The following is a 19,647-nucleotide window of genomic DNA, read 5'->3' as shown; positions in this document are numbered from 1 at the left end:
GAGCGCCGGCCCCGGAATCGGGAGACCTGGCATCAGTTCTGGCCTCAGACGCTCAGCACCGCACCCAGAGATAACTGGCCGTGTAACCTTGAGCAAGTTACTTAACCCCAATTGCTAAAAAATAAATCAATCAATTAAAAATTGCTTTATAGCTTACAAAGGGCTTAGAGCAACTAACTCATCTGATCACCATTTTACACATAAGAAAACAAATAGGAGGACTTAATGGATGATGTGAATCAAACCATAGGTAGAGAGGACACTGGACAATGAGTCAGCCCAGAAACATGTGCCTGGAGTCAATCAGCATGGCTGCTTAGGGAATTTGATGACGGAAATTTCAGGATGACCTGGAACGTAGGGGAGCCTTGACCTCAGTTCAGGACATGAACTGGTATTCGTGATTATTTCTCATCTGCTTACTACATGATGAAGAAAAGCTTTTTAATTGGCTTCTGAGTCTGAAATGAACGTGCATACAAAACATACTAATGGGCCAACTCTATCTGTCTCTCCCCTGATGGCAAACAAGACAAGAAGTGCTGTCCAGTTCAGGAGAGGTCTTGGGTCCTTACCACCTAGATACCATTTGGACTAGGAAATATGGTGGCTATTTTGTTTCTCTCTCCATTGGATTAATAGTTAGCAATTATATAGCACTTCAAGGTGCTATATGTATATTATATAAAAGGAAACATTTTACATATTTGATCCCCACAATAACTTTGTTTCTATTCTTTCTGGTTCTTGGGTAAAGAAGGACTGAGGACAGAATGACCTTGTGAGCTTCAAAAGATTAGAAGAGCCAGTAGAACATGTCAGGAGCCATAGCTTACATAGCCCTGGAAAGTGATCTCTTTATTCCAGACTAGCAGCAGAGACTGTGTCTGATAAACATGGCAGCAATTCATTCATCTTCTGCCATGTCTACAAGAGAAGTGAGTGGGACAAATGCTTTATAGCAACTGCTAGAGATCAAGGTGGTAGAAGGGACTGTACCCTGGTCAAGCCGCTGAAGGTTGGAGTGGCAAGGCAGAAGAGGAGAGGAGATATTTTGTAATTTGTTTCTTATGGTATTTTTTCCATAAGTATCTCTCCATAAAAGTTAATGTTATATCTTCAGGAAATAATCAATGTTAACCATTTATTGATATAAAGAAGATCATTAACTAGTTAAATTGATAATAGGGTAAAAATCTCTGCTATTGATGAAACTCAGGAGATATTAACTAGTACTAGCTATTGATACTGAGGGTAAGACTAGAAGATAACAGCACTAGACATGATTTCAAATCAATCCAAAAATGAAGCATGCTGGCTTGAACACAGAGGACAGATATTTAAATCCTGCCATCTTCAAGTTATATGACCCTAGTCTCTTAGCTTCTTAGTGGTAACAGTGATTGAACTGCATGATCACTAACATCCACTCTAATTTTAAATCCTATAATCATAAAGAGGCATATTATTATTTCTCCAAATAGATTGCAAACTCATCAAGAGCAAGAACCACACCTTAGTTTTATTTACCAGAGAGTATCTAACATAGTGCCTGTGCACATGACAGGGTTTTGATTTGCTGATCAGATGTTGAAAATTTCTTGGCATTGTTGGTACATGTATCATATATGTATTGTATGTATGGGTGTCTTGTAGGAGGCAAGAAATGTAGAAAATAATAAAAGGAGAGGTCAGAGCTAAGAGGTAGGCTTAAGATAATTGAAACCAGGTGAAAAGATGAAGTTTCTCAAGAGAGGTTACGTAAAAGGAAAAAGTCAGGTGACATTACTTTGGCTAACTACTCCGATCCAAAAGTTGTTAAATTATGTCAATAAACAAAATTTGGCGTCAACCAAGTCAATGACTTCTTGATACAGCTTCTCTTCCAAGGTGCTATAAGTTTCAGTATGCCACAAAAAAATTTTGTAGATGAAATAGATGAGGAGAGTGTTGTTCCTTGATACTGAATTGTGACTGTACAGTACACATTTTATTGAATGTCCTAAAAATAGTATATACATCACTCCTATATCATTTAAAAATAAGTGCATATCCCACAAGGGGATTTTCAAACTGCTCACCCATTAGGTATGTACAAGACTCTCTGTAAAATCAAATCAGCATTCTAGAAAGCAGCCAAGGAGCAAGTATCAAGATACTTGGAAGATTGAGGGGATTCACAATTGTTTTACAACTATTTTACAACAAATAGGGCTACTTTACAAGAAAGTATATTCTTCCTTTTCCCTAGTAAGTGTGAAAAATGATTATTAATAGCCAATATCTTGAAGATTCAGAGCTCCCCTTTTCCCCCACACTTCTTCCAAAGTCCTGACTTTAAGTTCAGTTTCTTTCTCCAAAAGGACATCACTGATAAATGAGATTGCATTGACTCTCCTTATCCTGATCAGCCCCCATCCAAGCTAGCAAGTAATTTAATCTAAGGTAAGGAAGCCTACTGTGTTCTACTCATGCTTGGGTGGAGACAGATTCTTTTCTCTAGATAAGTCCAAATTTGGGGGGTGGTCTGATAAAAGAGGAATTTCCTTGGTCCAGAGGAGAGAGGATGATGAAGTGACATTAGCCCCTGTTGAAAGGATTTATAAACTATGCACCCTAACCCCAAAAAGAACCCAGTTCTAGACTGGCTCCCATGTATGCATGCCGCCTGCTTTGTGAGAAATAAACATGGATACAACCTAATCCTGTTTGTCTTTCTTAGACCTAACTCTAGAGGTTCATACAGGACATGATTTCGATGAATTAGACTTGAAAAAAGAATAAATATACCTCTGTATTTTCTATTAGAGATCTGTCATGTAAAATTGGGGTAGGGGATTTGGATTTCATTGTTTACACAGCTATCACACAACTATAGTGTCACATAACAAACACTTTTTAAAAATCTAAATATATGAATCTTTTATTATTTAAAGATATAAATACCATGACTAAATGTCTTAACATCAGAACACTGATGTTAAGTCTCTGAAGCATAAAAAAGAGGGCAATAAACTAAAAAGACTGATTTGTATATATTAAGAATAATAAATATCCTTGAACAGAACATTTAGCAACCTCTCCCAAAGGCAGCCTCATAATTATAAAAAAAAGTGGGTAAGCTACTCAGGATATAATGAATAGAAAATTTTTATATGTTTAAAAAAATCTAAACATTAAGTACAAGATTAAAAATACGCAAAAATTGGAAATGTTTATATTTTCATAAACAAGTAACTTCTCACATTTTGGATACATTTTTATTCAAATTCATCACCAAGTATTAGGTTGACAAATAAGTAAATTTCCTTCTCATAACAGGATGTACTAAAAATCAATAGTTAATTGAATGAAACTTGAGGAATGGCATGGTCACAACTTAAATTCTAGTTTTATGAGGACACACTAATTTAGTGACTGGATTTTCCTGTGCTACAACTAATGAACTAGACAGCCAATTTAATCATTCATCCATTATGTCTTAAATATCAAGGCTTTACTATTTCCATGCTAATGTTGGAATTAACACAAAGTTGCCTATATGCAAATAATTCGGTAATTTGATATATCAGTACTGAAAAGGTTAAATATCTGAAATTTAGGAGAAGCAAATAATACTAACTCATAAGATAGCTGAAAACATAAGAATATTCATTCTTACATATTTTAAATGTATTTTTTTAGAGGCCACAGCGCAAAATTTTTAAATTTTATGTATTTTTTTTAAATAGCGGCTGAAATAGCCACAACCAGTAACCAAATAAGGAGAAAACAGAGCTGCGTTTATTGGCCACTAAGTCAATTTTTCATAAAATTCCCCCTGATCTCTTAAATAACTTCAGAACTGAAGTATGCTCTCCTATGGGAGTTGTAAAACAAATTAGATACAATTACAATTCAATACAAATAAACAACCCATCAAAGTACTGTAACGATTTCTCATTACCTAGTTTTTCTAATTCCATTGCTTTTGATTTTCTGTAAAGGATCAAGATAGCAAACTAATAGACAAATATTTTAATGGTATATAAATGTAAAAAAAGAAAAAAAAGTCTGATTAAAGTAAATTTTGGAAAACTGTAGCAACTACACCTCCCCAAAGTGAATACAACAAACATCTGTTGCAGAGAGTGCTTGGCCTTCGGACAGTTTATAAAGGGTGTTCTTCCTAGGGCTTTTGCAATTAAAAAGCAAAGTTAGATAACATGATGTTCAAAACCTAAATCCTCACTGTGCATTATAACAATGTGTGCAAAAAGCCTACACAAATACATCATATACATGTCATATATATAGATATATTTTTAATATGATAAGGTTAATAACCCTGTTAGTACTCTAAGGATATTACATGAAGGGAAAATATGCCCTCTTCAAGACTGCACTTGTACTTCGAAATGGCAACAAAATAATTGGGCATGTTGCCCTCTGACTGTGGGTTACACAGTAATTTTAACTATCATCCTTCTTTTTTAGTATTCTACACAAACATTTCTACTTAGCAGCACTGAGAGCACTGAAATGAATACAGTCCTGGCAGTTTTTCATTCTTTTTGGAATCATTCTCTATGTAATCCATAATAACTCAGCTTCTTTCCTCAGATTTCATTGTCTTCTCAAAATCAGTGATATCCTCATTAAATAATGCCAGTAAATTCTTTAAAGGGGTGTATACCCTTCTACTCCAAAGACAGCATAAGTAATTGTGCAATGTCTGCATTATGCAGTGAGCACAGAACTTAACAATTTAATCAGAAAGAACCAATAAGCCTTTATGACTCATTGTCTCCTTAACTGCATCAAACAATTGTTCATCATTCTTATGTAAACTGAAGGTATTTTTCCATTGTTCTGAAAGAACAGAACCCAGAACACACCTTCAATAGCACTTGCCCACAATTCTCAGTAATGTATTTTGCAAAGTAGATTGGAATTTCAAAATAGAATGCACTTAACAGGTGCATATTCTAATGTACATAAGTTTTGAGGTATAAATATTGATTGTTTACTAAAGGTAATGGAAGAAATGTTTTTAGTGATCCAATTCTAAATTAAAGTCACTACTAAGTGGCAAATATAGATTATGAAATTAGAAAAACATTCCTTACTCTTCTTCTGGAAGTGAGGATTTGACTTAATTTTTAAAGATATATTCCTACATGAATTTTACTAATAAATTAATAACACACCCTGTGCAGAAAAATAAATGTATGTTGTGGGAGCAGTTTAAACATAGTAAAAAAAAATAAACTTATGGCATTTTCCCAAAGATAGAGAGATAAATTATAAATATATCCCAATAATGAAAGGTTTTTTAAAAGCAGATGTTTATATCGCATATATGCTTAAACCAATTCTAAGTCAAAACAAAGGCTTCACTTCAGGCAAAGGTGGGATTTGTGATACTAAGTAGAAAATTACATACAGACAAAAACTGGCTTCTCATAACTGATGCAAATAAAAAAAGGAAAAAATTACAGCTAAACAATTTCTCTACATATGAAATGCATGCACCAATTTCAAAGTAGGTTCCTGACTATTTTAATGAGAAATTTCCCATCTTCATCATTTTGCAAAGAATACTAAAGAATATTTAAACAATGAAAAGAGTGAGAATGAGAATTTCTTGGGGTAAGGCTGGCCAACATATATAAGGCATATAATTAATGTATTTGTTAAAAGTTTCCTTTATTCAGTTTCATTGATTTTACCTCTGAAAATGAGTCTGAGTAAGAATTTTCTATCAGACAAATAACACATTTAATTCAGCAGTATCATTTATCAGGAAAAATGTATAATTATGAATAATCAAAATTTATTTTTCCCACAACAAAAGTCTTACAATTTCTAAATGACTGCTTTCCTTTAAAAATGCATAGTATTTAACAAGAACTTTTGCTTTGGACTAAATAATTACAGACAACTCCTAAGAGAACAATTCTCAGGAAAAAGAGGTTGAGACAGGGTTTTTAAGAAAATATGTTCTAAGAAAAATGTTCTTGACCTGAACAATCCCTGAAACAAACACCAAAATAAATGAATTTTTCAACTAAAGAATTCTCTATAAGCATTAACAAACTGATCAACACAGCTATTCCAAATAAAGGACTACTATATCCATTCTCCATGCAGAAAAAATGAATGCCAAGAAGTTAATGAAATCAGCTAAGGCCACAAGGAAGGATTAGAATCACATCAGGAATTAAAATTTAGATGATTCTCACAATCTCACTTCTCTGAATAATGACACCTATAATTATGAAGAGCTTTTAATTTTTGTAAATTAAAGCAACATATAAAAAATGGCTTCATAGCTGATGAGGCAATATATTACCCAGGCAGACTTGGCGCACAGAGTTCTTCCGTATATATATTCATTAATAGTAGTCCAAAACTAAGGTGTTATAAATATTGTACTGCCATAATACTTATTTAGTATTTTATAATTTCAAAGTATGTCATCCAAACCAACCACATGTGACATAGTATGAAAACATTTTGTAGATAAGAATGCACAGTAGTCATAGTATACACTATGATATAGAATTGAATTAAAATTTACAATGATCTTGGCTTTTTGCTCCATTTTGAGATTATGAACTAAAATGTCATTCTCATTAATTATTTTCTTTCAAAATCACTTGAGAAATAATTTCCACAATAAAAAAGGAACTATCCTAAAAGTTACTAGGGGTAATAGAACACAACAAAAGTTCTGATTTCACTAGACAAGAGTCTACCACCGTTAATGTCATATTATTTCAAACCACAAATCAAAAATATTGAATGAAACACTGTCATAGTCTACCAAAAATTGGCCTTATTGACAGATAAGATATAATAATTTAAGAAAAACAAAACAAGGAAGACAATAGACCATTTCTAGATTCATTGGTTGTTATGGAATTGTCAAGCCAAGAAAAAAAATATCATATTTTAGCCTGAAAAAGGAACATTTCCTCCAATTTCAGTAATAAGTAGTGAAGAAAGGAGTATGGTGTTAGATAAGACATGAGAGGTAGGAACATGATAGGTTTCGTGCATAACTTAAACAGCTGTGAACATGTAATATAAAAGTTTGGATATAAAAATAATACTTTTGAACAAACACTTTTATATATTGTCAAAGGAGAAAACAAAAAATTCACAACAAGTGGCTTGACACTTTTTTGGTCTCACTAAGCAGGTAGACAGCTCTTTGCTCGCTGAAATGGATGTCTGTAGAATAAATGCACATCAGATCATTACAGGTTTCTGCTAACAAGAGTAAGAGCATAAATATAATTTTTAAATATACGCATAATCATATACATATTTCAATATTCCAGTTTGCTGAGGCAAACATAAAGAAAGTGAGTATGCCCAGGAATGCTCTGGTAGGAAAGACATACCTCTTGTACTGATCGTGCAGCTGGCTTGTCTTGATGATTGGCCAATATTAAAAATGGCAAAGTACATAACTGTGGGTGCTGAAGAGCTGAATGCAGTTCTTTTCTAGAGGTTTCTAGTTCCTCTTCTGAAGAGGCACTGTCTAATACAAATATTACCCCTTGAGATCCTTGGTAGTAGCGACTCCAGTATTTCCTAATGTTATCGGCCCCTTTGAAAACAAAATAGAATTAAAAAAAAACATAGTATTAATTGCCTCAGAAGTCAAACAACAATAATAACTGAAAAAAGTTAACTTTTAACAATAAATTGCTAAACTGTTTGCTATGACAGGAAGTGGCATACATTAGACTCAGTACAGGCTAGGGTAATCAGAGAACAGGGTTGCAGATATGGAGAACAAAAGGGAGAAAAAGGGTTAGATCAATTATATGACATTTCTTTATCAAACTAATAAAGTAACAGCAGAAAGATTTTTAGACAAATGCAGAAGAATTCTTCCTATGTCAGAATTCTCTCAATAGCATGAGTCATACTGCAGCATGAGTTCAATATCTCCTAAAAGAACAGTACAACCTATTGAATCATTCCCAAAGTGTTGCTCATATCAGTTGTATTTCCCAGAAGAGGACCTGATCAGTTCTGCTTAGCTTCAGAAGGCTAAAGATATCATAATCTGAAAATCTATGGAGGCACTATAAATGAGCAAGTACAATCAATCTAGGAGATAAAATGGAAAGCTTTATGGAATATTCAAACCAGAGATCATTTTTATATTTTTTAAAAAGACACCACTGGAAAGTGTTGTGAAAAACAATGGTGATGCTCAAATTTACCTTTAAAAATATTTCTAAAGAAATTTTAAAGAGTTACTTTGACTGAGTAATTGAAGAGCAATTTATTTGGAGGGAAAGTTATTAAAATTAGATAAGTTCATTGATTATGTTGATGAATTTTGGAAACAATTTCTTTGAAGATCATTTGTCTTGATGAAAATATGTCTATTGCTTCAGCTATATACCTTCCATCCTCTAAAAATTTCAGCCTGTAAGTCTACCTTGAATCTAATTGTGAAACACATTGAATATAGTTCAAAATCACCCCAAAACCTTCTTTTATTCGTGGAAGTTACAGATTTCAACATGATGTGTCTGACACAGAAGTAGATGACTTACTATCTAGAGAGTAATAGAGGCCAAAGAAAGAGAGTTTATCCCTAAGGCAGATGGAAGGAAAGATGGGAGACAAGGAAACTGTCAGAATGAAGGAGACATAATAACCCAGATTGCATACAATGAAAACTTAGCCAACAAGAGTATTTCCAAATCACACTAAATTTTCTTGGTCCCCTTACCTCCATTAATGGAGCACAACTTTGAAAGCATTAAGATGACTTAGAATGATTCTGATGGGATAAAAGGAAGAATGGGGCTAAAAGTTGGTGTCAGAGCTCAATAATGAAATTGCCCTAATTTCAGGAAGCTTTTGTTTTAATGATATGGATCTAAAAACAATTCCAATTCCAATTTTCCCTTACTCCATGAGGTGGTGGTAATAATAATCATAAGCAGCAATAGCAGCATTTATATAGCACTTATTATGTGCCAGGAAACTGGACTAAATATTTTACAAATATTATCTTATTTGATTCTCACAAGCCTGGGAGGGAGGCATTATTATGATACCCATTTTATAGCTCAGGAAATTGAGGCAAACAAGTGTTAAGTGACTTGTCCAAGGTCATACAGTTAGTATGACAAATTTGAACTCAGGTCTTCCTGATTGCAGGTCCAGTGCTCTATAAGCCAAAATGGATTTGGTTATTTGGTTAGCAAATTGAAAAAAAAAAGTTAGGGGAAAAAAATTGTCAAATTTAAGATTCTTTCCTCTCTCTCTCTCTCTCTCTCTCTCTCTCTCACACACACACACACACACACACACGCACACACACAATTATAGATAGATAGATAGATAGATAGATAGATAGATAGATAGATAGATAGATAGATAGATAGATAGGTAGATATGGATATATGAAGAAGATGATGTAGTAGCAGGAGGAGGAGGAGGAGTAGAGATGGGGAGATGGCAATCGGTTATACAGAAACTCTGATCAATATCAATGACCAGAATCCCTGTGATTCAGTCTGGAAAGAATTCACTGGGCCCAAGCAAACTTGGAGTTAGGATTGTAAAAGTTTATTGTTATGCTTTACAGCAGGCAAGAGTTCTTAGGGAACCTGCAAGTTTATTGTTACACTTTTCAGTGGGCAGGGGTTCTTAGGGAGCCTGCAAACTTAAAGAAGTCACAGGTATAGTTTTTAAGGAGTCAAGACAGTAAATCAGATGTCAATTATGCTAACTAGGTGAGTAAGGGTGGGATTAGGGAGGAGTTAAGGAGTGGTCAGTGCTTAAAGGAACATGCCCTTTTATTTTATTTTATTTTTTTTTTAAGCAATTGGGGTTAAGTAACTTGCTCAAGGCTACACGGCCAGTTATCTCTAGGTGCGGTGCTGAGCGTCTGAGCCCGGGATTTGATCTCCAGGTCTTCTCAACACTGGAGCCGGTGCTCTTACTTGCTGTGCTACCTGGCCGCCCCTGAACATGCCCTTTTAATGTCAACTGTGAAGGCATACTGTCCATAATTCACAGGGAAATAGACCAAGGGGGGGGGGGGGAATCCTAGAGATGTGGTTTTAAGCTTGAAGCATCACTAAGTCAGCTAGTGGTCAAGACTGAGAAGTGCCTAGTCTGCCAATCATCAGTGTCATGTTTGACAAGATGGATGTTGGGAACCAAGGCTAACAGAGACTCAGTATATGTATAATTGGCTGAGGAGTTAACCTATAGATAGTGCACTGAAGGGTTCATAGATGCACCTGGCCACTATACTAGGGGGAGATAACATTTGCCTAAGCTAAAATGTTTATAGATGGTTTAATGAAGGATTCATAGCTGTAGCTTGTTATTGTTCCAAGCAGAGATGAACAGTTCATGAGTTGTTGCTAAGCAGAGTGCTGGCAGGGGGAAGGGGCAGAGTTAATGCCCTGAGGCTGGGGAGGGGTGATTTTACAGACTAGTTTTACAAACTGATTTTACAAACTGATAATACAAACTGATATTACAAACTGATGTTACAAACTGATATTATATACATAGATCCCAAGCACCCCATCAGTAGTAATAGTAGTAGTAGTAGTAGTAGTAGTTTTATTTTGAATAAATCATATCTCTCAAGTAGACTACAAGACTCATGAGATCAGGAACCTTGTCATATATCTCAACAATTCCATTCAGCAAAATTATATTAAGTTCAAAGCACTGTGGTAGGTTATGTGGAAATAAAACATTAACTCTGTTCTCAAAGTCTACAACCTTCTTAGGGAAGGAACAAGAGCAAAAATAACTATTATACAAGGTAGAATGAAATAAATGCAATGATGGGGGGGGGGCACAGAAGCTTGAGCAAAGTTTGGAGGATGACAGTATTTTTACATAGAGGTCAGATAAGGTTCCATGATGAAGGTGGCTTCAAATTTTAGTCTTTCACGTAGCACCTAACAATATCCTGCACATAACAGCTGCTTTTAAAGTGTTTTTATATTAAAAAGTCAAAGAATGTGTGGAGTTTTCCATTCCATTTTAATGGCGTCTAGCTATCTGTTCCTTATAAAAAGGAAGTGACACTTTTTTTTCTCAGCATAGAGAGCAAATTCCTTTGAGGGGACTCTACAGCAACAAACCAACTTCAAAAGAAATAACAAAAACAGCATCTTCTAAGCAAGTAGTCTGAAATGAAAAACAGTCTAATGACTGAATTTTCATCTCTGTAACTAAAACTTGGGTTCCCTGTTAAAGAAGGTGTTACAAAAAGATACACTCCTATAGAAACAGTACCTGGTCTACAGAGAGGTTATTATGGAGAAGTTAGAAGTAATAACTTAAAACCCTTTCTATTTCCCACCTGGGAGGCCTCAGCACTTCCTGACTTTGCATAATCCTTTGATTGTTTTCCTCATCTAGAAAACAGATGCTGTTAACCTACCAACTTTTACATAAGGTCCTAAGAAGGGGACTAGACTTATGTCTATAAACATCGTATTTTTGCTTAAGACGAAAGAAACAATAAAAGAATAATGATCTTCAGAGGATCACTCCCTCCTCCAGCCCATTAAAACCTACAACATATTTGATTTTACTGAGTCAACATGAATTAAATTTTTAATGAAGACCTATAACTAAGTTCTCTGAAGAGAACCAGGTGTTTGCTTTGTTTGGCTTTTTGAAAAGAGAAAACATTCTTTAAGATACCAATGAACTGATGAGTTCACTGGAAAAAAGCATGCCTATGTGGGCTTTCCAGTTACTGAGTGCCAATGTAATTTCATAATGAGGAATAGGATGGCTTAAAGAGCACTTCCAAAATATAGGAACAAATTACAATATAGCTAACAGAGGACCTCACACAAAGAGGGACCTAATAAATATTTGCTGAATTGAATTGAATGAATACATTTTAAATGAATGCTGGGGTTTTATTTGTTTGTTTGTTTGTTTTTTACTGTGTCCAAAAGTCCTGAAAGCTGGTTACAAGTTGGATATGTAAAGTGAAGAAGGGAAGACAACATGAGAAAGGCCCAAGAAATGTAATTAAGCCCTAAAAACAAGTGTGAGCCAAAGAACATAAAAAGAACTTCAGAAAGGGACACAAACAGGGCAATACTGTTATCATTGAGTAAAGTGCAACAGATTCTTTTAAAAAAGACCAGAGGTAACAAGTGATATGCACTCCTTTTTTTTCTTCTTTGCATATTAGAATGCATAGCTGATAATTTATTTCTAATAAGACAAAAATTTTCAAGTGTCACAGAGAACAGTGAAAAGACTAGAGTAGATACTATATGATGCGAAGCCATTGGAAATGATTTCTCCTAATTAAAGTAAGACCTTGAAAAGCATACAAAAGATTTGGTATGCCCAGTACTGGGAAGCCATGCATGTTCTTGAGAATAAAGTAACATGATCCAAAGAGATTTTGAAGGATCAGTCAACAAATATTATCATTTTAAAATGTTGAAATACTATGGAAGACATATAAAGATAGAGTACAGAATAATATAAAAGGGGGCAGGGGAGCTCACAATATGAGAACACAACTGCTACTTAAAATATTTTTTCAATAATGATTTTGCCATCAGTTTGCCCTGAGAAACACCTAAAAGGAATCATAGAAATGACTTCCTTTCTCCTAATGGTCCAGCATTCTCCTAAGCCCTTTTGGATGGGCCACTCCTAATCTTTCAAGATGGCCCTCATTTAGTGGCCCATCCCTATCCACACTTGCCCCACAGCTCAATTGCCCCAACTTTCAGTGTCATAACAACGTAATTTTACTACTTTATACTCAATACAGATTGATGGCCAATTTTATATCCAAATGACATATCAATTGAGATATCACTGTATTCACCAAGCAACTACTACATGCAAGGTCCCTCCAAAGTAGGGTCACTATAGAGTTAACAAGAAGCATAAAATGGCTCTTGTTCTCCACAAGAATATAATTTAGGAGGGGAGAGGGCATATACAGAAATGGCTAAAAGATAAGGCAAAATACAGTTAGGTAAAATATTAGTGGTACAAGTAATGTGTCACTAAATGACATTAGAGGTAAGAAGAAAGAGAAATTCCATCTGTCTGGAGAAATCAGGGGAGGTTTCAAGGAATGTGTGGGTTCAGGGTTGGGTCTTGAAAATTGAATACGATTTAGATATGTATATGGGAATGACAGTAAGGGTGGAGAACTTCATATGTTTTTACTGGAAGGGAAGAAAAGCAAGAGTAAACTAGTTTGGCTAGAGCAGAACATTCATAGAGGGAAGAAAGCACATGGAGGTTAAATCTGGAAAGGCAGATTGGGGTAGGGTTATAAAGATTAAACCTGCATGTTTTTACTAGCATAGGAAAGAAGAGATACTGAAGGCAACAAAACTAGCCAGGAGACTGCAATAATCTAAGAATGAAGCTTATAGACAGTAATGGGGGCAACAAAACTCATCTTTCTGAGTTCATTTCTTTTTTCTAATTAAAGGGGCCATCCCTTGACTCACTTTTTTTTTTTTTTTTTGCTTTTTGGAAGGGGGAAGACAGGGCAATTGGGGTTAAGTGACTTGCCCACAGTCACAGGGCTAGTAAGTGTTAAGTTTTGAGGCCAGATTTGAACTCAGATCCTTATGACTCCAGGGATTGTACTCTATTAACTGCACCACCTAGCTGCCCCCATCTTCCTGAATTCAAATATTGCCCCAGACACTTACTGGTTGAGTGACCCTTGGCAAGTCACTTAACCCTGTTTGCCTCAGTTTCCTCATCTGTAAATTAGTTGGAGAAAGAAGTGGCAAACCACTCCAGTATCTTTGCCAAGAAAACCCCAAATGGGATCACTAAGAGTTGGGCATGACTGAAAAACAACTGAACAAAAACAACAAACCCTCATGGGATCGTGAAGACGTATTAGATAAGATGGATTAAAAAAAATTCAAGAACCAAGGCACAAAAATAGAAGAAAGGACAAGAAAATGAGGATTAATAACAAAAGATGGCACCGACCTATAAAGATGTCAGGAATGCTAGAGGTAGGGCTAAGGATAGCAGTGAATGCTAAGCACAAGAAAAATCCTCTGTTAGCTACGTTGTAGTCAAGAGGAAGATCCAAGAAAGGATAACATTTCTGTTTGGAGTGAAAGAGGTTTAAGATGACAAAGAGAAGGAAGAACCATTCAATTCCTGTTTTACTTATGGGCCGTTGCAGGGGGAAAGGGGGGAACATGTTAAGATAACAAGTGGGCACCTAGCTGCTATCAACGAGTACAAACCAGGAGACCCAAATTAACTATTCCCCAAGTTATTAAAGAACTTGCCTGGGTAACTACTGAGCAGACTTATTCATGATTTCAGAAAAAAAAACATGGAGATTAAGAACAGGAAATAGACAAATGTCCTGGTTTTCCAAAAGGAGTGGAGGTAGATTCTTCAAACTATAGACTGAGAAATTTGACTTTTATTCCTAGCTATATTCTGAAACACAATAATAGAATAGCTTATGAGCATTTAGAAAGGAAAGGGGCAATCACTACCAGTCAGGATGGGTTCTTAATAAAGAAACTGTGTCAGACCAATAAAATTTCCTTAGATCTTAGAAAGAATAGAAATTATTATTATTATTAAAGCAGCTAGCATTTAAGGTTTACAAAGCAGTTTGTACCAGGAGATATGCCATCTCGTTTAATCTTCATAAGCAGTCTGTGATTTACTATTCTCATTTTATACATGAGGAAGCTGAGACTGAAAGGGGTTAAGTAACTTGTCCAGGGTCACTAATTATACCTGAGACAGGATCTGTACTTGGGGCTTCCTGGTTTTAAGTCTAGTGCTATATCCCCTCAGCCAAGTCACCTCAAGACTGTTTTGTGTTTGCTTGCAGACCATAAAAGAAGACTTAGGAATATGAAGCATAGTAGGGGGAGGAGAAAAATGAGGAAAAAGGAGAAAGGAGAAGGAGGAGGAGGAGAAAAAAGAAGAGGAGATGATGATGATGATGAAGAGAAACATTTATATAGTTCTTTAAGGTTTGCAAAGGGCTTTTACAAATATTATCTCACTGTATCACAACTCTGTGAAAGAGATGCTATTATTTTCATTTTACAGATGAAGAAACTGAGATAAAATGGCTTGCTCAGGGTTACACGGTAGTATCCGAAGCAGGACTCAAATTAAGATCTTCATACTTCAAAGATTTTCCAAAATTAAATTCATACTCCCATGATTCATTATGGTAGGAACATGATCCTGTATTCTCCGAAGCTATACCAGTAGAGCACAAGCCCTGGCAAATCCTATTAAGCCAAAGAGGCTTTAAGGATGAATGATATGATGGGTGGCACACTGGTACTGGATGTGGTACATGGTATTGGACCAACCTGGCTCAACTCAAAAAGGTTCATCAAGTTGACCCAGGTTGACCACATGGTAATGAGTTTTGGTCACCACAGTAACTTATAACAACTCCTCATTTATCGAGGGGCTGTGATTTTACTTGGTTTAGGGAATACACACAGATGGATGCCATAATAGTGCCTCAAATACTGAAGTATAAATAGACTGATAAATGAAGTGGAATTGGCAATAATGAGGAAGAGGAGAGGATATGAAGATGTTTCCTCTAAGGTTTCACCTCACACCCAACAAATGTGCCAGAATGACAAAATACAGTAACAGTCAATGTTGGAGAAGTTGTAAGAAAACAAACATACTAGTGTATTGTTGGTGTGGCTATGAATTAGTATAAATATTTTGGAAAGTAATTTGGAATTCTGCAAATAAAATATCCATATCCTTTGCCCCAGAGATTCTACTGGTAAGCATATGCCCCAAGAATTTACTAATTAAAAAAAGTCCCCATAAGTGTCAAAATATTTATAGCAGTATTGTTTGTAATAGCTAAGAACAAGAAAGAAAGTATATTTCCATCAAAAGGGGAATAACTAAAAAAAAACTTGTGATATATGAATATAACAGAACACTACTGCATTGCAAGAAATAAAAAAATATGATGAATACAGAAAAGCATGGAAAAGTTTACAAGAACTGATTCAGAGTGCAGTAAGCAGAGCCAAGAAAAAAAACATACACAAGAGTGACAATAATTCAAATGGAACAAATGATCACCACCCCAAAACAATAAAAAAAAAGTCTCAAAACTGTAAAGAACAAGCATGACTCCAAAGAAGGGATGTAAGAAATCATCTCCCCACACTCCTTTGTAGAGATGGGAGGTTCACAGATCTGGAACACTGTATATATTTTCAGAATTTTTTGATGTATTATTTAGGTTGATTTATTTTCCCCCTTCTTTCTCTTTTGGCTAAAAAGAAATTGTTAATTAGATAGGCTGGCCCTCTGGGATATTATTATCTTTATCCTCTTTTAAATTTGTGTTTTATATAATAGGTATAGAATATTTACTATATTATACAATTGTATAATACAATATTAATATATTACAGGTATATAATATTTAATATATTAGTAGATATATAATTTATAGATAATGCACATATATTGGATTTCATGCTCAAACATTTTTACTGATGAGGATGTATAATAAAAAACCTTTGGATACCACTGCAGTATTAGATCCAAACTTAAAGGTGTTTATGACTTCTATATTTCTGCTTACTAGGCATGCAAATTCCTAGACTCTTTCCTTCCAAAATATTCCCCATATCTATGCAAAACACTTAAATCTTTTCTAGAAAATCTGGTAAGCAGACTGAGACATCTTATAATGAGTCAATCAACAAGTATTTATTAAATGCCTTTTATATGCCAACCACCATGCTAGACACTGGAGATATAAATACAATTAAACAAACAATTAATACTCACTAGCAACCTATATCTCAAAAGGTTAGAAACAAAGACATATCTGTGTATATACAGAATATGTGTAAAAAGAAAAAAACTACACATTAAATATGAACAGGACACTTGCAGTTACAGCATGATCAGAAAAGGCCTGGAATGAAAAAGATGGTGCTTAAACTGCATCTAGGGGGAAGAGAAGGATTCCATAAAGTAGAAAAATTACAAAAATTAGTAAGGAAAAAAAAACAAGGATTCAAATTGAGGTATTCTGTTTCTTCAGAAGTCTGGTCTCAATAAGTGATTAAGGCACTTATCCATAAAACAGAGAAAAATTCTGTTGGGCTTAGAAAACAGACTGCACACACATTTGCAAAGTTCCACTCCTTTCCACTTGTAGTTATTTCTGAATATCTATTACATTTCTATTGCTCTGGAATGCTTGAGCAATTTATTAAAAAGCCATTTAAATTTTCCCCATAAATAGTGCTTCCTTTATATGCTCGCTTGGTGCAGAGAAAATGTAATCAGGGCAGAGTTTTCATCTTGGTCTCTAAGACCAGGATTAGGGAGTTTTCCAGGGCACTATCACCTAGTATGTAGACTTGTAAGCATATATGTATACCTGTATGTTTACTGTATATATGCATACATTGTAAATACAGCATAATTTCATTTTAGAGCTTAGTTCCTGACTTGAAGCACCCTAATGTACTCTGAAAACCTTCCACATCTCCAATTTGTTGTCCTGATCCAGATAAAAGTCACTAAGTACCATCCCTGATGGTAGTCATTAGGTCACCTTGTAAGTACTCAGATTCCCAAGGTTTAAAACAGCATTATTAGTACTTTAATGTAGACATATATGATTCACATGCACCCGATATTGTTAAGACTCTTCCTCTCCCTATCTACACTGGGAAATTCTTCCCCTGGATAATTATCTGATCTCTTACACCTAGGTGACCAGGGAGCTCATCATTGGTTTAAGCCTTAATCTCTTAGACCACATAAGTCTTAAAAACAGTTTCACTACCTTTTAAGGAAAAAAACTTGCCAACCCTGAATGGCACATGTTACTCTAATAATACAGACTTCTGTATTTTGGTGTGCTACATATTCCCTGCTACTCACCAATCTAGCATTTTGGTTTCCATGAATTAAGACTTACTTGCAGACTTACTGATTAGAATCCCAACCCTTCTACTTTCCCAGACAAAGAAAGCACTAAGACTATACCTCCTTGGTCAAGTGTTTCTCATATCATAGAAATATGTTGACAATATGGTCATAATCTGATAACATACCATTAAAAAAATGATGTGGATACACAGGGAACTCAATAACAAACTCATTTTTAAAGATAATATATAGACTATGGAAGCAGTGGTGCCTTAACAAAGATCAATACATTAGTGTGGCATAGTACTATAAAATTAGACTCCAGAGCACTGAACTCAGTGCTAAAGATGGCAAGGATACCTAAGGGTAACCCTCTCCTCTTGCTTTGCTTATCTCTTCTCTACCAAGAAAAATTATCCTTAGACTAGGGGGAGAGGAGAGGCAAGGGGAAGAAAAGATAAAAAATGGTTCTAGGGAGCTCATACTCAAGATAAGTAACGATATAGTAAAGGAAGCATGCAGCTGACACTGATGAAGTTCAAGTTTTCAGATCTAGTTGACCTCTACAAATACCAGAAATACTGTTAGATGTGATTATTGAGCTGCTGTCATTAACCTTTGGGAAAATATTGGGAATGGAGGACATAACCCAAAACTCTCCTGATTGTTGTCTTAAAAAAAAAGATGGAAGAAAGGAGTTTGCAAACTATGGATCAGCTAGCTTGAGACTTCAATTCTCAACAAAAAATATACAATGGATAGGGTTTTTTTTTTTTAAGCATAGAATAAGAAAACATTCAAAAAGAAAAGTTGTGATCACCAAGAATCATCATGGCTTCATCAAGAATAGAGCACGGGGGAAGGGGGGAGGGCACCTAGGTAGTACAGTGAATAGAGCACTGGCCCTGCAGTCAGGAGGCCCTGAATTCAAATTTGACTCAGACACTTACTAGCTATCAGTGCACAAGTCACTTAACCTCTGTTTGTCTCAGTTTACTCAACCATAAAATGAGAATTATAACAGAACCTACAGGGTTATTATTAGATCAAATAGGATATTTGTAAAGTACTTCCCTGCTCAAGTACTTGGAACATAGTAGGTACTATATAAAAGCTTATTTCCTTTTCCCTTTTCATTTAATTATCTACTGGCACCATCCTTGATGCCTATAAACATGCTCAAGTATTTCTGATTCTTTCAAATATGTGTGTGCGCACATGCACACACACACACACACACTTCCTAAAGCCAAAGTTTCCTATGATATATCCCCTATCCTTTTTCACAGCCAAACTCCTAGAAAGGGCTAACTACACTTGTTACTTCTACTCCCTTTCCTCTTAATTTTCAACCTCTTATAATCTAACTTCTGACTTCATTACTCCTCAATACCACATTAAAATGGCTTTCCTCAATCCTCAAATTTCTTTATTCCTTTGCCACATTTGCCACTGCAACCACTTGTAATGGGAATGCAAATTTGGAAGATCTTCCCTGCCCCTAGGCTAAAGTGCACCTGAAGCCTGGGGTGGGAGGCTTGTTTTTCAGTAGATACTTCTTGATTGGCCAGTGAGTCAATAAGGTTGTTACATTCTCTGAGCCAGGAGAAGGCTATATAAGTCCTGATGTGAGGCTTTGTTTTGGAGGCTCACTTTGAGAAGTGTTCTGTGATTTGATCTGTATTCTGGGAAGCCGTTGTCCAGGCCCCCCCC

The 19,647-nt window shown here is 35.3% G+C and overlaps 1 protein-coding gene across 10 annotated transcripts in view; it reads right to left on the bottom strand.

Moving 5' to 3' along the window:
• ARL15 (ARF like GTPase 15) overlaps nucleotides 1-19,647 on the bottom strand; it is a 513,713-nt gene that overhangs the window by 258,191 nt on the left and 235,875 nt on the right. For all 10 annotated transcript variants that reach the window (XM_069095282.1, XM_069095283.1, XM_069095278.1 and 7 more), the window contains one exon: nucleotides 7,392-7,600. In XM_069095282.1, the coding sequence (XP_068951383.1) occupies nucleotides 7,392-7,600 (209 nt within the window). The remainder of the gene's footprint in view (nucleotides 1-7,391; nucleotides 7,601-19,647) is intronic.

Source organism: Petaurus breviceps, unplaced genomic scaffold, assembly GCF_028583685.1.
Source record: "Petaurus breviceps papuanus isolate PSGF00001 unplaced genomic scaffold, PetGlider_PUasm1.0 226, whole genome shotgun sequence".
NCBI classification, from domain to species: domain Eukaryota; kingdom Metazoa; phylum Chordata; class Mammalia; order Diprotodontia; family Petauridae; genus Petaurus; species Petaurus breviceps.
Note: the sequence above shows the minus strand (reverse complement) of the source record. Positions and strands in the feature narration are given on the sequence as shown.